Raw genomic sequence first — 21712 nt, forward strand, 5'->3', positions numbered from 1 at the left:
TCCAGCCAGCGTTAGATGTGCAGGTCTGTTCACTGCGGGAGCCCAATTCCCGGGAGGATTTAGGGATCACCCGAGGACCGGGGCTTTCTCCTGGTGGGGATTTTAAGGCCGCTCAGAGCCACCATTGGAAGCCACCCTTAGCCAGCGCCCCAGGCCGGGAGTGCGGTTCTCGCTAGGGCAGCCCGGCTCGGGGTAGGCGAGGGCGGTGAATGGAGACCCGGGTGTGGCGGGGGCGGGGCAGCGGCGGGCGGGGAGGGGCGGGGCGAGTCAGGCCGCGGCCCGGGGGCGGGGCCAGGCGCGCGGCTCGCCTAGGCCTAGGCCGCCGCTGGGCTCCGCCTCGCCCGGCTACGCAGGCGGCAGGGCTGCGGCACGGGCCGGGCGGCACCATGGCGGCGGCGGCGCCTGCTGCTGCGGCGGCTTCTTCCGAGGCGCCGGCGGCAAGTGCAACTGCAGAGCCCGAGGCCGGGGACGAGGACAGTCGCGACGTTCGAGTGTTGCAGAGCCTGCGGGGCAAGATCTGTAAGCGGGGGCTGGGCTGAGGGGACGCCCTGGCGGCGCCGAGCGCGAGGCTGAGGGGGCGGCGGGTGCGCGGCGGTGGCGGCGCCGAGCTGCGATGGGATCCCGGGCCCGGGAGGGGGCCTGGGCCAGGCGCGGGTGAGGCTGGAAGGGGGTGTGTTGGAGGGCGGCGTCGCCTCGATGGGGCGGCGTGGGCCCGGGCTGCTGCTCTCGGGAGGGAGTGGGAGTTGGAGATTGGCCTGGGGTAGGAGAGCTCCGGCAGCGCCGGCTTGAGGAGCTCGGTCGTGGGGAGCGGCCTGGACGCGGGGATGCCGGAGCCCGGGGCGCGGCCGGGGGCGCGGTCCGGGGGCGTGAGGAGCTTCCGGCCGCCCTCAGACTCGGGCCTTAGCGCGGCTGCGGCCGCTGGGGAGCGGCCCCGCGGTGGGAGCCGAGCAGTAATTATGCGGAGGCGCGGCGGGAGGAGGTGGCGGGCCGGGAAGTGGGGCTGGCCGGAGGGGAGGGGGCTGCTTGTTTCCTGGGCTCGGCGAGCCTGGGAGAGGTTGAAAAAGGCGCCCTGAGCTGCTGGAAACGGGCCGCCCTGGGGCCCGAGTGGCTACCGCGCAGGCTGTTCGAGGGTGAGCGCCCCGGGAGGAGCTCCGCAGGACACCTGTACTTGCCCCACCTCGCTGCGGCGGGGACTTGAATCGAGGGACGGCGTGACAGGCGGGACTTCAGGCAGGATGTAGTGGCTTCCTGTGAGCAGGTCTCAAAACACAATCACCCAGCCCGCACTCAGCCCGCTTAATTCCCTTCCTTCCCATGCGTGTAATTGCTACTTTAGTGAGCGAGCCTACCAGTTGACTAAGAAATTTTGCTCAGTGTTGTCCGAGCATTAGTGTGGACAGATCATTTGAGTTCTGTCATTTGAACATTTTATTGTTAAAAACGACCCTTTGGTGTCAGGTTGCCATTTTTTTTCACAGTAGTTTATTTAGATGAAGCGTTTTTTGTTTTCTGTTTGTAAGAGAGATCAATAAAATTTATTTTTGCATTTGTCGAAAATTAGCATTATTTTCTTCATGCAGTATTCTCAGATTGGAAACATGCTTCATGTTTCTTGTAAATAACCCTCAATTATGAGGGCGTACTTTTCACTTTGAAGAAAATTGACTTGCATTAAAGTGGCTAACAATTCTTTCTTGGGCAGGATGTAATGTTTTCCTCTCCTCTAATAGCAATACTATTAGTTGAGCTCACATTCTCCCACTTGTTCTCTTTCCAGCTTGTTCCCCCTTTCAGGTATTTGGGATTTTGTGAAACCTAGGAAGCAAACATGTTAAATTTTCTTTTCTTTTTATTCTCTGAGGTAGTCCTGGGGCCCTTAAGAGATTACAGTTATTAAAACCTGGAAAGTGACACCAGAGAGGTAGATCCTAGTTCCCAAAATTAAACTTACTTTCTAGGGCATAAAACCTTTTCAGAATTCAGACTAAATTTTATTTATTTTTGTTTTTTCTGTAACTTTATATTTGAGGGGAAAATTTTATTTTCAACTTTTGCATATATCTAATTTAATATTTGGGAAAACTGTAAATGGGCCAAAGTTTCTCCCTTTACGTGATTTTCCAGACTTTTACCACTTTCTTAGTGCCACTTGATGCTAGGCATTGTCTGTTGGAGCCTCACTGGTATGTAACTGCAGGTTGTACCATGGAACTACATATACACATGTCTTGGAATTGAGGGTTAGGGTTTCCCGAAGGACTTAGTTGTCCTGTGCTTTTGTCTGCCCCATGCCAAAGACCACTAAGAACAGTTTTGTAAGTGAAACTTGGGTCTACACATTAAAAAAAAGAAAAGCAAATAACCACTTTGTTTCTATGGTTAAAGCAAGCCTAGCTTAGAGATTGATCATCCAGCTGCTGGGAATGATATTACTGCTTTAACCGCAGTTGCAGTATTATATCTGTTATCCTAGTCAGTTTCTTGCTTTTTAAATTGCTTATCTTATAGCTCAGGTTATGGAGTTTCTGCTTTGTAGAAAGAAAGGTATTTGTGTGCTTACATACAGAAGCTACCTTCCCATTTCTTTGTCCTCCTTCTGACTGGTGTAATCCACAGTTGGTTGACATTCAGAACCTTGTGAAGAGATGCTGTTTTCTGTTTCCCTGAAACTAACATGTGGGTTTTGTAGGGTGGGGACTGAGGGGTTGGAAGAGTCATTAGCAGGTGCCAAGGTCACAGAAATGAGACAGTGGTGGTTCTGACAAGATATTAAGCAGCTTGGGGAGGGTGTAACCATGTCAGCTTTTCTCTTCACCACAGTGGGAAACCTTGGAAGAAAGCCTGATAGTACCCACTAGGAGATGTGTTGGCAGATCTTATACTACTGATTGAGAACCTCTTTTCTGGAGAGTTAGAAGTCTGTAGGGGCTGAAAATTAGCCTGAAGAAATTTTCTTATTTCTTCACTTGCATAGGACCTTTTAACGGCAACTCACCCCAGTGAAAAGTGAGGATGGATTGGTTTATGTATCTTGAACGCTCAAGAGATAATAGTCCATAACCTTCTTTAGGGATTTCATTCCCACAATTATTTCCCCTTATACTTCACAAGGTGAAATGTCTGTCAGTTGGACAGATATTTGTCTATTGAACAAGAGGAAACTTAACAAAAAGCAGTAACCTAAAAGGTGGAGGTCACAAAATAACAACATGAAACCTCAATGTATACAAAGGAGGAAGCCCCAATCCCCCTTTTTTGCTTAAGTGTGCAGTTTTTTTGTTTTTTTTTTTTTTTTTTGCCGAGGGACTGGGGAGGAGGGAAGAAGGGGCATGCAAATGTGTTTCAGGTGTTTTATATGTGCTCAAATGAACCCAGGGAGTTTGGGATCCATCTATAAGACAAAATATTGTTGGCAACCCTGGATTTGCTGTAGTTTGCGCTAGGAAACCATGACAGCTCTGAATTTTCTGCTTCCTTAAACTTTTTCAAGAGGTGAGTTTGGTTGTTTGATATCCTAAGGTTGATAAAGGAAATTAGGGGTGTACTCGACTCCATTCTTTGGTCTGAACTGTGTTTAGCGAGTAGCAGGTATGCTAGCACACTTGAAACACATTCGCATGCTCCCTCCTCCCCTCAAAAAAAAAACTGCACTCAAGCAGAAAAGAGGGATCTTCAGGCTTTATGCTGTTATTTGGTGACCTCCTTTTTGATTAGCACTTGTTAAGTGTCCTCTTATCCAGTTAAATTAGATTGTAAAAATGTTGTGGAAAGCACCCGTGCCACCATATGTGTGGGCTTATCTACTCAAGGAATACCAGATCAATAAGAGAACCAAACGTGAAAATTTCGTGTGCATTTTCAGATGTGTGGTACAGTGTGAGATGTGTGGGACCATGTGTTCCAAAAGTCACTTGGTTTCTCTGATGTCTTCAGACCAAGAATAGCCTAGGGTTATTTGACCGAGTAGGGAAGATCTATAGGGTATGGTTAAGTGTTTGAGCTTAGAGGCCTGGTGAAGAAGTTAGTTACCTTGGTTTGAATATTCACCTGATTTCTAACTTTTGTTAACGTCTTTGAGCCTCCATATTCTCGTATATAAAATGAGGATAGTAAATACACCTATCTCACAGGATTTCTATGAGGTTTAAATAAGCCTCCCTCCCTGCTCTGCCCCTCCTCATCTCTGCCTGCTCTTTCTGACTCCCCAGGATCTGGGTCATACACAGACCATCTCTTAGGAAGGAGTAAAGTAGGAGATAAAAACTAATCTTTATCTGATGTTCTTGTCCAACATGTACTGGCATTTCCAGGTGTACAAAGCTGATTAAAATCTGAAGACCTATATTCTTTTTTAAACGTTGTTAATTAATCTTCATATGGCGTTAGCCAGCTCACTTACCTTGGAGCTTACCTTCTGCATCTTTTAAATGGGAATAGTGCTTTCCCACTATCCGTTGTATACATGTTGTTCCCTCTGCTTGGGATTGTCTTTCTTCTTTACTCCACTCTACCTTTATGTCAGGAAGCTGCTACTCATCTCTCAAAAGCCTTCTCTATGTGATCTCCTTCCCAAAACCTTCTGAGACACTTCCAGCGCCATCTCTGGCCAGAGGATATTAGGACTTTCTGCTGCTAAGGAATCACAATTCCTTGTTCATTTCCTTATTATAGCACGTTTCATATAAATCATTTGTTCACTTCTCTTGTTAGATTGTGAACTCTTTAAAGATAGAATTCATTCTTGTTCATTTTTTAAAAATCATCCCAGTGTCAGCACAGTGCCTAGAACAGAATAGGCCTTTAGAAAATGCGCTACCTCACAATGTTATCCTGTGGATAATTACTAGATATGAAAGTGTTTTATAAATTCTATACCTAAAAAATCTAGAAGGTGTTAGTATTAAGAGAAAACTGCATGAGTCTGCATCAGGAAGTTCATCCCTTTCAAAATCACAGTGCCCACTAAGCTTAGGTTTGAATTGATGCCAAAGTTTGCCTCATTAGGAAAAAGATTAAATTTTTCTTAATGCTCTGATTACTTCTTATTAGGGCATTTGAATATTGTTACTAATTGGTCCTGGAGCTTGGAAAAGAAAATCTCATATTCATACTTTACACATTGTTTTAATTTGACATGACAGGTTTGAATAAAACCACCTATTTAATTCTGTGAAGTATAAATCAAAACATTTTATTGACTATCCAGTAGAGTTGAGTGGAAGAGATTAAAAAGGGTGTATTCATGCTAAGAGTTCATTTTTATCAGATATTTGAAATGAGATGATGAGTTATTTAGGATGGAGGAAGAATCCATCTTTCAGATGGGTAGAAACTGGGGAGAAAAGGGTTCTTTGTAAAAGTTCACAGAGCAGTCTGCTAATCATTTGCTCTGCGGAAGACGGGAGGTAAACCTCAATGAGTTCATAGAGTTGTTTTTTTTTAAACTTAGAACTCTTTGAATAGACCCTTAAGTGACTAATATAGCCAGAATAAAACCATCATTTTATCCTTTAATCTTTGCTGCTAATCCTATTTCCTTGTTAATGTGCTTTATGAAATTATTTGACAATAATATCAGATTACATGTTTTTGCTACTAATAAAGTTCTATTCTCTTTTGAGAACTGCGAACAAAATTTTGTTGTGTAGTCATATGTTCATGTAAGTTAAGCTTTTTAAAAATCATCCCAGTGTATTAATACACACATCCCAGTGTGTATTAAGACATTTTTATGGCATCTCTTTAGCTTTGTAGGTAATTTTAGTCATCAAAAATCCCTATCTAAAGTGATACACATTAAAAGGTTATGTCAGTACACATACAGAGAACTATAAATGACAAATTTGTTTTCCTGTCATTAATGACAATGACTTTGGGCAAATTCTTTAACCTTGCTGAGCCCATATTTCCTTACTTGTAAAATGAGAGGTTTGGATGTGGTCTTTAACATCCCTTCTACCATTTTGATTATTGCTTTTTAACTTGAACCATTTGCTTCAAGACAGTATATCAGATGCTTTATTTTAGTGTTTAAATGTATTTAGTACACTTGTTTTGCATGATTCCCTATTTTTAAAATATTTTTTATTAGATAAGAGTGTTTGAGGCCGGGCGCGGTGGCTCAAGCCTGTAATCCCAGCACTTTGGGAGGCCGAGACGGGCGGATCACGAGGTCAGGAGATCGAGACCATCCTGGCTAACCCGGTGAAACACCGTCTCTACTAAAAAATACAAAAAAAACTAGCCAGGCGAGGTGGCAGGCGCCTGTAATCCCAACTACTCGGGAGGCTGAGGCAGGAGAATGGCGTAAACCCGGGAGGTGGAGCTTGCAGTGAGCTGAGATCCGGCCACTGCACTCCAGCCTGGGCGACAGAGCAAGACTCCGTCTCAAAAAAAAAAAAAAAAAAAAAAAAAAAAGATAAGAGTGTTTGAATTCTAAATTTTTTTTTCCATAACCATTAATTAATTCAGCAGTACATAATACATATTTGAGGGTCTGTTAAGAGATACTAACCCACTGGACTGAAATGGGCCTAAGCTGTGAATCGGATGAAAGATCCTATTTTATCCTAAAGTCTATACTAAGCAATAGCTATTTTTAGACATCTGTATTCTTAGACAATTACAGAAATTTAAAGTTGGAAAATAGAGAACATGAAGGTAGAGAAAATAAAGGTTCTTGCCCTTCGTTTTACAAATGAAGAATCTAACAGAGAGAGCAAGTGTCACACAGTTATGGCCTGTTCAGCACTCGTCCACTATTATCAAAGTTCCTTCTAGAATGTTATATGAGATTAACTTATTACTATGGATGTTACAAATGTAGTACATTTAATACGCAGAGATTATACTACTTATCTCTTTATATATTGAGAGTTGGTAATAAGATTTTCAATGTGCCATCTACACACTCTCAGCTGTTCCTTCTTAAGAACTTTGTGAAGTGGTTAGGATTAGTGATGAAGCTATGGTTATGACCTAGGTGGAGATTGAACCTGGATGTTTACTTACTTGTGCCATGAGGTACCTCAGCTGTTTTCAGTTCTGACTGTCTGTCACCATCACCTGTGAACTAAAAAAATTATGATGCCTAGACTCTACCCAAGAGCTACTAAGTCAGAATTTCTGGGTTTCAAAAGTTCCATAGGGGGTGATGTTGGGCAGCTAGGATGGTGAATTTCTCCTTTTGTCACAAATAGATTAGCCATAAACCCTACCTAAGTGATAGCAACCTGCTGTGCTATCATTTAAAAGGTACCAGTGGAAAGTTTGGTGTAGTTACAGTGAGGTTTTAGTTTGTTTGCATATATATTTGATGTATTAATTCTATTTGATTAGATAACACGAACACTTGGTACAAAATTCAAGAGGTACAAAACAGTATATACATTGAAAGTGTTTCTTCCTTTCATTATCTTCTAGCCATTCCCTCCCCAGAAGCAAGCATTACCAATTTGTTATATCCTTTTTGTTGTGTGTTCTTCCAGAAATTAAGCATTTACAAACATAGATTTATGTGCACTAATATATTCCTTCCACCAACATACAAATTGTAGCAAAATATATGCATTTTTCTGTATGTTGCTTTTTTACACTTAACAACAAAGCTTGAAGATTTTTCACTTTCACATAAAGAGAGAGCTGCTTATTTTTTAAACAACTGCATAATATTTCATCATTTGGCCATACCACAGTTTGTTTAGCCAGTCCCCTATTAGTTGACACTTAGTTTGTTAATAGTCATTGCTATTACAAACATTACTACAAAGAATAACCTTGTAAGCCTGTCGTTTTTAATATGAGTGTCTGTCTTTAGGATACATTTCTGGATATTAAATTGATGAATTCAAGGATATGTGCATTTTTATTTTGGAAAGACAATGCTAAACTATAGCAATTTAAGCTCTCACCAGCAATGTATGAATGCCTATTTCTTTATACATAGGGTGTATTTTAAAACTTCTTGATGTTTACTGGTCTGTGAAATAAAAAGAAACGTATAATTTGTAGTTTTAATTTGCACTTTTAAATGAGAATGAGGATCACTCTGTCTCTAGGCTGGAGTGTAATGGCACGATCTCAGCTCACTGCAACCTCCGCCTCCTGGGTTCCAGCGATTCTCCTGCCTCAGCCTCCCGAGTAGCTGGGATTACAGGCACGCGCCACCACGCCCAGCTAATTTTTGTATTTTTGGTAGAGACTGGGTTTCACCATGTTGGCCAGGATGGTCTCGATCTCCTGATCTCGTGATCTGCCCGCCTCAGCCTCCCAAAGTGCTGGGATTACAGCTGTGAGCCACTGCACCCGGCCCTAATTTTTAAATTTTAAATTTTAAATTTTTCTAAGGCTTGAAATTAAGTTACAGGATCTCTTCATATTTTTAAGAGCCAATTTTTTTTTTCCATTTTTTTGGTGTGTTACATGAACTTGTCTATTTTGTCCATTATTTCTGATAATTTATTGTCTTGTTGATTTGTGAGAAAATGCTTTACGCTGTAAGGAAGTTAGCTATTATTTTAAAATCTGTGCAAAGATTTTAAAAATCTATGTACTTTGGCTGATGCCTGAATTTATTCTTAAGTTGATAGTGAGATCCAGTGAGGGCAGTCAGTTGTAAGTTTCATCTACTTGTATAATGTCTGATGGTCGAGAAATTGAGAAAGAACTGCTGGAGGAAAGGTAAGCAAAGACTCATAAACAAAAGTTAAAAGACAATAGATTGGTAGAAAATATTTGCAGTGTATCTTTCAGACAAATGAAACGTGTATAACACTTAATTCTTTGCCGGGCACTGTTTTAAAGCACTTTATGCGTATTACCTAATTTAATCCTTACAGTAACTCTCAAAATACCATTATTATCCCCATTTTACACATTATGAGGAAACAGATACACAATAGCTAAGCTAAGTAAATTGACGAAGGTTAGATGGCTGGTGAATGGTGGAGCTATCAATCAGACTGGGCAGATAGGCTCTAGAGTCCATTCTGTTAACTCTTAACCTACTATGCTACTATGCCTCTCTATTATGTCTAGATTATATAAATAATTCATACAGACTTAAAAACAAGAGGCCATTAGAAAAATAAAGGATACGAATAGGCATTTCACAGGAAAGGAAATACAAATGTCCAGTAAATGTGAAAATATTGGTAAAGTAAAAATTAATCAGGGAAATAAAATTTTAAAACATCATCAGTTTACAAAAAAGGAAAGTTTATCTCAGTCTTTAGTGAGGGTTTAGGGAAATAAGTATTTTCCTCATCGTTGCTGTGAGTTTAAATTGATAAAGCAATGTTGGAGAGCATTTTGGCTATATCTATTAAAAATTTAAATGTCTATACTCCATGCATTTTTACTTCTGCCTATTTGCCCTACATCAACAGTTGTACATTTACAGAAGAGGCATATACGAAGTTGTTTGATTTTGCCTTGTTGGTAAAACAGAATAGTTGGAGACGACTTAAATGTACATCGGTAGGAAAATGGATAATATGTTCATACACATATTCTATAGCAACTAAAAAGAATGAGGTGTGTCTATGTTATGAAAGGAAAGAACTCCAGGATGTCTTGTTGGGTAAAAGTAGCAAGTTGTTAGAGTAATATGTGTAGTATCCTATGTATTTTTTTAAATCTCAAAACATTTTACTTTTCTGCATGTAGGTGGATGAATACATAAAAAGAGGTCTGAACACAGTTGTACAGATAACAGTGGTTGCCTCAATGGTGGATAAAGGGAGTTAGCCTTACCTATAATGGTTTAATTTCCTATAGGGAGTATATTTATATATTATATTATCAAAAGTAACTATTTATATAAATGAACTTGATACAGTGTTAATCTTAAGCTGTGCCAGTCTCTCTTGCTCTACTTTGGAAGACTATTCTATCTGCAAAAACAAGAGTAATCAAATGTTAGGTTTTGTAACATTTTGAGTGCGTATAGAAGAAATAAAGTCAACTTTTCTGTTACTTTTTTTTGGTAACTTTTGATATAATTTCAAACTTACAAATTGTAAGATTAGGTGGGGGTGGGGGTGGCGATGGATGGCTTGAGCTCAGGAGTTTGAGACCAGCCTGGGCAACGTGGCAAAACCCCGTTTCTATTTAAAAAAAGAAAAAAAAAAAAAAAAAAAAAAGCCAGGCATAGTGGCATAGTGGTCTGTGTCTTTAGCTCTAGCTATTAGTAGTTGGAATGCTGAGGCCAGAGAATCACTTGGACCCAGGAGGTTGAGGCTGCAGTGAGCAGAGGTTGCACCACTGCACTCCAGCCTGGGTGACAAAGTGAGACCCTGTCTCAAAGAAAAAAAAAAAGTAAGAATAATACAGCAAATTCTTACGAACTTTGCCTGTTTGACTAATTGTTTATATTAGAAAAACTTTTTAAATATTTAATACATTGTTTCAGAGAAATGTGGTAAAAGGGGTCTGAAAAATTTTGATCCTTTAAAATATGATATTTGTGTGAGCGGTACAGAATTTTAGTTTTGAATTTTACAGTTTTATATAAAATATTCTTGGTAGATAGGGTGAACTAATGTTTATTGAGTATTTACTGGTTTCCAGATACTGTGTTAGGATACTTTGCAAAATATTTCATGTAATCCAATTTAATGAAGAAGATTGTTATTCCTATTTTAGAGAGGAAGCAACAGACAGAGGTTACTTGCTCAGGACTGTAAGGCAACAGAGCCAAGTTTTCAGAAAGTCTTTATGTTACCAAAGCCCACATCCCTTTCTTTACAAAGCTGCCTGTCAGATGATATATTGGAAGGAATTGATGAGTACATTTATATTGTCAGGAAGTTGATAATTACTCCTAAATTGGCTATGGTCTAATGTAATGGATATGCAATAAAATTATGATGTTTGATTGCTATAAGAATTTATCTCCTGGCCTGTTTTGGGGGTTCACGAATATAATTATTTTAGCTGCCTAACTGCTTGTGTGGGTTTGTATGTACTTTTGAGTGGTTCTTGAATATGTGTGCACACATATATACACATATACACCTTTGTATGCTCATGGGTGTGACTTCTTTATGTGTCTGGGTGTCTTTTTTTGGGGGAGCTGGGCAAGATCAATATGAGTCCTATTTTGGCTCCCTGGATGCTGTTACCAGAAATAACAGCCATATCCCATATATAGCCTGTCCATGTAGCCCTGAGTTCTGCCAGCCACCTGGCTTTGTGCCTTCCTTTCATTTGCCGTACCAGGCTCTCTTGGTCACCTTAGTAGTCTTGCTTAGCTTCATGTAGCTATAGGTACCATTGGCTTAGCCCAGAAGAGATTCCTACCATATATACTTCAAAGTTTGGTTTGCCACTTGAGAAAGGGGGCTGTAGGGAGCTTGGAGACCAGCACACATTCAAAAGTGAAACCGGAAGTGGGCAAATCAAACCACAGGAAGATCCTGCCCGCAACTTGGTGACGTATCTATATAACCCATAGACACTTCCTGGCAATACCTTGTGAAACTTGCCTTTTCGTGTATAGTAGTTTCCTAACTTCTTATTCTAGACTAAGCTTCAGTCAGAAGTGATTAATATGATAGCAATGTAGATAACTGTATGATAGTTATTGTGCACATGACCTCTATGCAGCAACTAGCCCCTGATTATGTTCTGCAGACTTTACCATTGAGGAGTTGCAATAGTATTTATGCCTTTACTTTGACTTGTCTTGTTACTAGCCATGGGCTTATTTATGTGTAATTGTACTTACATATAGTTCAGGTTTTATACCCACAAAAATCCTTATGATATATTACCATTATATAGGATTGTCTTGTTCATATGGAATTGTACTTATATATAGTTCAGGTTTTATAGCCCCACACACGCACACAAAAACAGTTCTTTGCTTCACTGAGTCTAGGCTAGCCACCCAAACTGTGTCATATTCCTAGAGTCCTGTGCCCACTCAAGTGTTTGCTCATTGGTACTACCTCATTTTATCATAGTGCCTTGTTCTTAGGCAGAAGCAGATTTCTGGTAGGAGTTATTTAATGTGTTGATTTTTTTTTTTTTTTTTTTTTTTTGAGACAGAATCTCGCTCTGTCACCAGGCTGGAGTGCAGTGGTGCAATCTCAGTTCACTACAACCTCTGCCTCCCGGGTTCAACAATTCTCCTACCTCAGCCTTCGGAGTAGCTGGGACTACAGGCGTGTACCACCATGCCCAGTAGTAGAGGCAGCGTTTCACCATGTTAGCCAGGATGGTCTCGATCTCCTGACCTCGTGATCCACCCACCTCAGCCTCCCAAAGTGCTGGCATTACAGGCATGAGCCACCACGCCCGGCCAATGTGTTGATTTTTTAAAGATTACCAATTGAGTGGGATTATAGAATCTTGGATTATTTTACAGATACAAGTCATTTGCCAGGAGTGAGGAAAATTGCTTGACAACTTAGTTATCTCACCATGTTAATTTATGCACTGGAAAACTCTACTTACTGGTAGATATTCCAGCAGTCACCATATGCCTATTGGTACCATTTCTCATTCTGTGTCTAATTAGTATCACATATGTGTAACTTTCCAGTGGTGTTTTCAAGATGTCAATTAAGGAGCCACTACGGAGGGAAATAACAGCTACATAACTTTTATCTTTTCAGTAGTTCTTGACACTCCCCCCTCCTTTTTTTATTTTTGTTTCTTCATACACCTGCAGCAATATGATGTACTCTGAAGGGGTTAAATTTGAGACTCTTTGGAAAGTCATGTGTGATAAAGGCAGTTCTTCTCTTCCTTTCTCCATTCAGAACGGTTAAAGATAAATCAATGGGAGTGTTTTTGTCTTTTGTAAGATTTATTTATTATATACAAAATATTTTTTAAGTGTGTGAAAACTGATTGAATGATAAAGGCTAAGGTAGTATGTTTAAAGCATGGTTTTCTGCTACTTTTCTGGTAATCACTTAACCTCTCTGAGTCTCAGCTTCCTTGTCTACAAATTAGGAATAGTAGTTTTACTAATCGTATAGTGTGGTTGTGAAAAGGTTAAATGACTTGGTATGCTGCCTGGCATTTTGTGCTCAGTTAAGTGTTGGCTCTAACATGAGCGATAGTGATACTCATAAAGTATCTTTTCATAGTTTTCTTAATGGATAACTTATTTGATAGAAATGTACTGGAGTATTTGTACTTACATGTATATTCAGTTCTTGTAGTGTTCATCAGGTTAAACTGGCAATAAGTAGTAATATCTGAAAACATTAGAAATCAGTGTTTCTCTGTGCTTTTTAAATTTCAAGGGTTGTCTCTCAGATCTCAGAGCTATGGAGAACCTAGGAGATTACTGGCTAAGGAGTTGCAAGCTCAAATATATACAGACCAGGTATAATGCAGTAAAGTCCAGTGGAGATTCTTATGATTTAGTAAGATACACCTGTCTGCAGTTTCCACTCAAAATCATTTTGCCAGATTTTGACTATTAAAGAGAAACCAGAAATACAAATTTATTTATTGTTAGCTCTCAGTTTCTAGATGGTCACAAATTATTTTTTAAATACCATGTAGGCCAAACAAATCTCTGGCTAGCCAACCCCAGATTTGTATCCTCATTTTAGAGATGTGGAGCTTGAGGTATAAAGGTTGTACATGTTACCATGTATTTCCTATAATAGAAATGCATTGATTCTATAACAAAGGACTCATTTTTAAAAAATGACCTCCTCTGTTATACCCAGTTGTTATATTACAGGTTATCTTCGGTCAGGAGCTGATGGCTTGGATGAAGGGAGTTGTATATAGAAGCTAATTTTTAAGAATTTCTGGCCAGGAAAGGGCACTAATAGTTACTATCCATTGAGTATTTACTCTGTCTTAGGCATCGTGCCAAGTGCTTTACCTTAGTTAATGCTCACAACAATCTTGAAGCATTATAGTTACCTATTTTTACATAGGAGGTTGAGAATAAGGACATACAGATAGTTAAATGCAAAGTTCATGTTGAAACGCAGATGTCTGCCTCTGTAATGCATTCGTTTAACTTGCTATAGTATACCAGTACTGTATATGTTTTTATAATTATGCATACCTTTTATCATGTTGCAAAAATTGAAGTTAAACTTTAGAAGAAAATTTCAGACCTTATGATATATTACCATTATGTAGGGTTGTTTTATTTATGTGTAATTAGATGGCACAACAGCATTTTAATTTTACTCTAAACTAGTCAACTCCAGAGACTATATCATATTTTTAAGTGTGCATTAGATTCATTCTTTCTCTTTTTTTTGTTGTTGTTGTGAGTGCAAATGACAAAATGTGCATATTTTTATATCTTTTCATCATCTGAAGTTCTACTCTTCTGTTTAGGTTGATACTTCTATTACTGGTTGAGCATTCCAAATCCCAAAGTCCAAAATCTCAAATGCTCCAGGATACAAAACTGAGTACCAACACGATTCTCAAAGGAAATACTCATTGGAGCATTTCAGATTTTTGGATATGGGATGCACAACTGGTAATTATATATAATGCAAAATTTCAAAATATAAAAACATTTGAAATCTGAAATACTTCTGGTCCTAAGCATTTCGGATAAGGGATATTCAGTCTGTCTTAGAACATTATATCCTGAGTCATTCAAGTCAGTTCATGCCAAATTCTGTGCATTCTGTCTCTATAGTATCTCTTCTATTTTTTCTTTCCTCCAATCTCCCTTTGTTACCTTAATGTAAGCTCTTCAAACTGTCAGAGTACTTTTCCTGAAGTACTTTTCCTGAAATATGAACCACACAGAAACTTTTAGTGACCCTTGTTGCCTACTGAATAAAGTTAAACCTTAGCTTGACATTTTAGGTTCTCTGTTTGATAATAGCCTTCCTTTATAATCTTTCTCCCTCTTATTCCCCCTTCATCTCTCTTTATGCTTTAGTCAGTTTGTACTATTCACTGCCTCCTCGATGGTGCTCTTCTTGTTGCTACCCTCCAGAACTTGTTCATGTTATGCCTTCCTTCTGGAATGTTATCCTCCGATCCCCAATTTCTGTATTTTGAAAATATATATCATTCAGAAGAGTTATTGTGAAGATTAAGTAAAATAATATATATGAAGTCAATGAAAAATCTGTGTGTAATACATGTATTAATTTATTCAGTAAGTGGTAGCTATTACTGTGATTTGGGTTTCTCTCACCCCAAATAATCCTTAACGTTAGATTATCTTGTCCAGGACCCTGGCCTTTTGCAGTTTTTCTAGGGGGTTAATCCCACTGGGACCCATATTGGCTCCTACCCTTGTACTTAAGGTAACCTTGAAGTAGACCTGAACCTACTACATCTCTTTCAGATGGGAATAGTTTCTTAGCACTGCCGTATTCAGAAAGACCTTAAGAGTTGAATGGAAAGACTCTAGGCTTTGGAGTTTGATTTATGCCAGATAACCTTACCAGCTATGTAGCTGAATTTTTTTTTCTTAATTTTTGAAAGGGAATAGTAATGCTTATCTCACAGGATTGTTGTACCGATCAAATGAAACATTTGAGAAAATATTTAACACTGTCTTGGAGTATCTAACTACTTAATAAATCTTTATCATCTTTTCTGTCTTATCCCTGTAGTGTCCTCCCCTAGGACATAAAGAAACACACATGCAAACCTACAGGTATAAATGCATGCACATAATCCTCAAACATCCACATAGGCACATATGTATATACTCACATACATGAACAGAAGTGTATATACCAGAATCTCTACCTTTGATAGTAGCCTGATATTGGAATTTTTGTCCTAGATAAAATTTATATAGTAGGATTTGAATTTACTGTCTGATGACTGTTACATAGAATCATTGATCTTGTGCATAGAGAGTTGGCTGTTTTTCTATTTCTGTTAATCTTATCAGTTTTGATTTGATGGTGTTTATCTTTGTGCTTTAAACTATTTACTTTTTTTTTTTTTTGAGATGGAGTCTCGCTCTGTCTCCCAGGCTGGAGTGCAGTGGCGCGATCTTGGCTCACTGTAACCTCTCCCTCCCGGGTTCACACTATTCTCCTGCTTCAGCCTCCTGAGTAGCTGCAACTATAGGCGCCCACCGCCACGCCCGGCTAATTTTTTTTGTATTTTTAGTAGAGACAGGATTTCACCACGTTAGCCAGGATAGTCTCGATCTCCTGACCTCGTGATCCGCCTGCCTCGGCCTCCCAAAGTGCTGGGATTACAGACGTGAGCCACAGCACCCGGCCAACTATTTACTTTTTAACAATGTCTAAAAGCTGCTGTTTTCTGTAGTTACATGTCTCTCTTCTTTTTTCAGGTATTTATGCAGGAGTTACTTTCTCAATGAAGCCTTCCTTGAGCTACCTCATTTCTTGTGATGCACATACTTATTAGTATTAGGCCATACATTTTTACTTACTTATTTATTGTTGATCTCTTCATGTGTCTTAGCCTAATAAGGACACAGATTTTTTGTCTGTTTTGCTCACTGTCATATCCTAGCAGCTCAGTAGACACTCAGTAAATATTTGAATGTGTGAACTTCAGCACTGGTTTATTTATTTTCAAAATGTCTCTGTATTAATACTATAAAGATTCTTTAAATACTTTTGGTAACTGTATAAAGGAGACTTTTAAAAAATCTTTGGAGTAGTTGACATAGATCAACTTACATGAAATGGAAAAAAGAAGCTTACGTACAATTTTATGGTTTGTGATGTGGTATTGGAACCTCATTTTTGCCCATGCCAAAGTTATATACACACATTGATACTTGTTCAGCAGCTGTTTCATTATATATTATATGCTAAGGATGGTGCTAAGAATTGGTCCCTTTCCTCAAGAAGTTTGTAGTTCAGTGAAGAGACAACCAAACTGCCTTTGCTTGGTTGTGTCTCATCTTTACCACCCAAAATGTTAGAGAGCCCTGAGGCTCAGTCTTCAAATTTCTTTTCTATATTTGCTCCAATTGTGATTTTGTATTGTCTCTTGGTTTTGTAAATTTTATGTACTTACTGATGATTCTCAAATTTTAGAAATAAAATTTGTCCTTGGACAGATTGCCTGCACTTGGTTGTATAAGGCATTTCAGATTTAATATTCAATACAGTCTCTTGAATTCGGTCCCCAATAAGAGGCTCTGTCTCTAGAAATAGCATCTCTATTCATCCAGCTGCTCAGACTAAAACTCTTAGAAGTCATTCTTGACTCCTCTATTTCTCACACCTTACAGTAAATCCTGTTGGCTCCATCTTCAAAATACATGCCCAAATGACCCATCCTCTCTAGACCCGTGTCTGCTCTGCCCCTCCCCTGACCTGCAAGTTTTCGCTAATCGAGATTACTGCAGTAGCCTCCTATCTAGTCACCTGTTTCTATCTTTCCCCTCTGCATTGGTTCTAAAACAAAAAATCTTGCCATTTTTATGCTCAAAATCCTTCAAAACCTTACCGTCTCACACACAAAAAAAGCCTAAGACTTTCCAGTGCCTGTAAGACCTTATTTAACCTACCTCCTCCCATACCCTTAGTCCGTCTCTTACTATCTCCTCCCTCTCCCCACTTTGCTTATTGCTTTATAGCCATACTGCCCTCCTTGCTACTGCTCCGGTGTACCAAACTATCCTGTCTCAGGGACTTTGCACATTTTATTCTTTCTGCGTGTCCATCTCCTTCCCCTAGCTTCCCCAGGTATATGGCTTATACCCTCAGTGACTTCCTTCAGGTATCTGCTTAAATATTTTAATTGAAAGGCCTTCCCTGCTTCACTGTATAAAATAACATTGACCTCCTCCCTGTCTCTACCCTCTGGGCCTGCCATTCCCTAACTCTCTTAACCTGCTTTGTTTTCTGGAATAGCAATAAATATTTATTTCTTCCATGGCAATAAATACTATGTGCTTATTTAAGAGTTTGTGGTATTTGTCGTCCCTGTATATATTGTACAACAGTTTTGTATGGGCAGAGACCTGTTTTTATTCACTGTTATATCCCCAGCACTTAAAACAGTGCCTCATGTGTTTACGCACTTAGTAAATATTTGTTGAATGAAATGCAACAAGTACAAAACAGTATGATCACTGTAGTAAAAATACAAGATAGAGTAGAAACACATGGGAAAGAGTGACATGACTACCTAGGAATTGAGGAAGACTTTACAAAGATGCCCTTAAGCAGAGCTCTTTGGAGAGAAAAACAGGTAGGGCATTTCATACAAAGAAAATAGCATTGCAGATACACAGAGTCATGAGAGAACAGTGTGTTCAAGGAACTAAAAGTATAGTACTGCTACAGCATAATTTGTGGGGGTAAAGATGAACTAGATGAGGCTGAACATGTAGTAGATAGCACCTCATCATGGAGGGATGGAGGGTTTTTGTGCCAGACTAAGGAATGTTAGATTTTATCCTGCCGAGTGGGCAGTGGGAGATAGTGTGAGCCATTGAAGACTTCTGAGCAAGGGATGTTTTATTTATTTGTGTGTGTGTGTGTACATATTAAAAAGGTAACTCTAGCAACAATGGGAAGGTTGAGTATCAAAGCTAAACACAGCATTTTAAGATATGTATGATGTTGTAGGAAAATATGTATGATGTAGAAAAACAGTTACTATCACTTGCGGGCAAGAGGATATTTCATTTTATGTTTAGCCAAAATCATTGATGTATAGTGGGAAGATGTTCTTGGCATACTTGCAGAACATTTGTGAAAGAGAAGAAATGCCCAGTGGAGGATTATTCTGTTTGTCTTTGAAAATCCACCCTTTAGGAAAGAAGACTTTAAAAAATTAGTTAACAGTTATGTTGTAAGTCATAATGTACACTCGAAAAGTGCTTAAGGAGTGCCAGTTATGAATTCAACAAGAAAAGATGTTACAGAATAAAATAAATTGTACTTGAATGTCAACCTCCTTTCTTCATAGAGGAACAGTTGGTTGTCATTGATATATCTTCTGATCTTGATTTATTGTTGAAGGAAATAGTGACAGTTGTACATACAATCAAATCTATACTGTTTGCTGTAGGAACAGTGTATCTGCCTGTGAGGGACAAATGTCTGCTTTTGCATATTGCAGTACTCCACATGCACAGAATTTTTGAAATGAGGTATGAATTATAAAAACATTTCTTCCTTTTATTCAAATGCAAGTAAAAACCATTTTTATTATTTCAGCTGGCTTTCTTGTATCATATCTTAGCAATACATTGAATTTCTTGAATACTTTATTCTTACTAATTTAGGGTCAAACTATGATTTATGAATTTAAGGATAAAATAGAGACACCCAGAATGGTGCACATGATTTGAATGTTAAGAATTTGGATTTGGCACTCCCAGCCGGGCATGGTAGCTCATGCCTATAATCCCAGCACTTTGGGAGGCCAAGGCAGGCAGATCTCTTGAACCTAGGACTTCAAGAGCAGCCTGGGCAACATGGCAAAACCCTGTCTTTCCATAAAATATAAAGCAAATCAGTCGGTCTTAGTGGTGTGCGTCTGTAGTCCCAGCTACTCGGGAGGCTGAGGTGACAGAATCACATGAGTCCAGGAAGGCGAGGCTGCAGTGAGCCATGATTGTGCCACTGCGCTCCAGCCTGGGCGACACAGCAAGACCCTGTCTCAAAAAGAAAAAAAAAAAGAAAAGAATTTGGCACTCCAAATTCATGAAAATGTGATACTGCATTATTGAATATAGTTTTAAAATTTTATCCAAATGCTACAGAAGATGAAGAAATATTTTGTGACGGTAGATACAACTATATATAGAGTTAAGATCCATTTCCCAAGTTAAAGGATTCCCTTTTTAAGTGTGCTGCTATTCAACTCACTATTTGATAGAACAATGAAAATAATTTTCAGTGAAAAGTTGCTTTGTAATTTCTGGGTCCATGTTTGATCCAGATAGCTACGTGTAGCTGGTGGATTTACCCAACCATGATGACCAGTAACTCAAGTTGGGATTTTCTAATTTGTTGGAAACAAAGGTTAGAAAAGAATTGAGATTAGGTTAGAGCATCAACTCTAGTTAGTTTAAACAGAAAGAGATTTAATAAAAAATTTTAAGTGGCTTGTAAAATTGTTGGCAAGACTGAAGAAACAGACTCCAGATCTAGAAAAAACCATGTTGCATCTGGACCACCAAGAGAGTTATTGCTTCTTTTAGGATCAGAAAGGCTTTTGCAGAATTGTGAAACTGTAACTTTTAGATGCCTGTCTTAGAACCTTGCGACCTCTGCCATGATCAGAAGTCTACTACTATTAGGAAATAGCCATTAGCAAGCCGCCACCTTCATCAGTAAGCCGTTGTTGTTTCTGGCCCTAGAGCCAAGTCCTGCCTACCACAACCTGTATTGCAGAATGGATGTCTTGTGCCTTTTTAAATATTCATGAAACCTGTGATTGAATACTAGGACTTCTACAAATACTGCTGCAGAACATGAACTTCTCCATGACATTGTTTGCTAGTAGAAGCAACCCAAACTCATCCTCCGTTCTCTTCTGTCCTTAAAATTTCTAGTGAGTGCATCTGATTGGTGGAACTTAAATCACATTTATAACTCTAGCCACAGGAGAGGCTGGGAAATGTATTTTTTAACTTTCTCTTCTCTGCAGTACAGGAAGACATACACTGAAGGAGGTTGAAATGGATGTTGATCAGTAATCTACCATATTTACCGCAGGTTTAGAACCTGATTCTCTTTAAAGTTGGCTGTTATTAAACAGGCTATAGATAAGTTGAGAAAGTTTGTAAATAATACCGTCAAACAGTGTTGAGAAACTCGTTTGTTTCTTTGTGTATTTTTATTGTTTTATAATGACAACATTTAAAAAACAACTAGAATTTGTCCTTCACCTCTATGATGAATTAAGTGGTCTGTGGATACCAAAAGTTTCCTCATATTTAAGATGTGGTTAGTGGATAAAAAGCCCAAAAGAGGGAGTATAAGAAAAACCCTCATAAGAGGTTACCTGAGCTGAGGAAAGGTTAGTGTTGTCAAATAATGAAGAGTGGTCAAATAAGGTGGGACTGAAAAGCAGTGATATGATTTGGGCATTTAATGTTAGTGTTTGTTTTTTTGTTTGTTTACTATTGAGACAGGGTCTTGCTTGTTTGTCCCAGGCTGGAGTGCAGTGGCACAGTCTCGGCTCACTGCCACTCCCATCCCCTGGGCTCAAGCCATCCTCACACCTCAGCCTCTCAAGTAGCTGGGACCACAGGCATGCACCACCACGCCTGGCTAATTTTTTGTATTTTTAGTAGAGATGGGGTCTCACCATGTTGCCAAGGCTGGTTTTGAAATCCTGTGCTCAAGCGGTTTGCCCACCTTGGCCTCGCAAAGTGTTGGGATTACAGGCATGACCACTGTGCCCAGCCTGTTAGTGTTACTCAAGGTTCTAAACAAGAAGTGGAGAAGTAGGATAAGAAGGCAAGTTGCAGGTTTAGGCTGTGAGTTGAAGGGAACACTTGAAAGCAGAGATTATAGAACAAGTTTTCAAGAAATTTGGCAATAGATTTTTTTTTTTTTTTTTTTTGGTTCAAGGCACATGCTCATTTATGTACCACAATTGGCCGGAGTTCATGAGACCCTGAACAAATACCACATACAATCTTCCAAAGTTCTTCACTTTTGTCTTTTTGTGTAGCTTGATGTAAAGTGTGGCTCTTAACATATTCTCTTTATGCTTAGAGATATAATAGGTACAACATTACTCTTATTATATCTGTAACCATGACTTCTTTTTTGATTATGTTTTTATAAAA

The 21712-nt window shown here is 39.3% G+C and overlaps 1 protein-coding gene across 2 annotated transcripts in view; it reads left to right on the forward strand.

Moving 5' to 3' along the window:
* The first annotated feature begins 328 nt into the window (after nucleotides 1–328).
* LOC105469985 (RAS p21 protein activator 2) overlaps nucleotides 329–21712 on the forward strand; it is a 121841-nt gene continuing 100457 nt past the window's right edge. For both annotated transcript variants that reach the window (XM_011721645.3, XM_011721646.2), the window contains exon 1: nucleotides 329–519. In XM_011721645.3, the coding sequence (XP_011719947.1) occupies nucleotides 387–519 (133 nt within the window). In that variant the 5' untranslated portion in view covers nucleotides 329–386. The remainder of the gene's footprint in view (nucleotides 520–21712) is intronic.

The sequence above is a fragment of the Macaca nemestrina genome, chromosome 2 (assembly GCF_043159975.1).
Source record: "Macaca nemestrina isolate mMacNem1 chromosome 2, mMacNem.hap1, whole genome shotgun sequence".
In the NCBI taxonomy this organism is placed as follows: domain Eukaryota; kingdom Metazoa; phylum Chordata; class Mammalia; order Primates; family Cercopithecidae; genus Macaca; species Macaca nemestrina.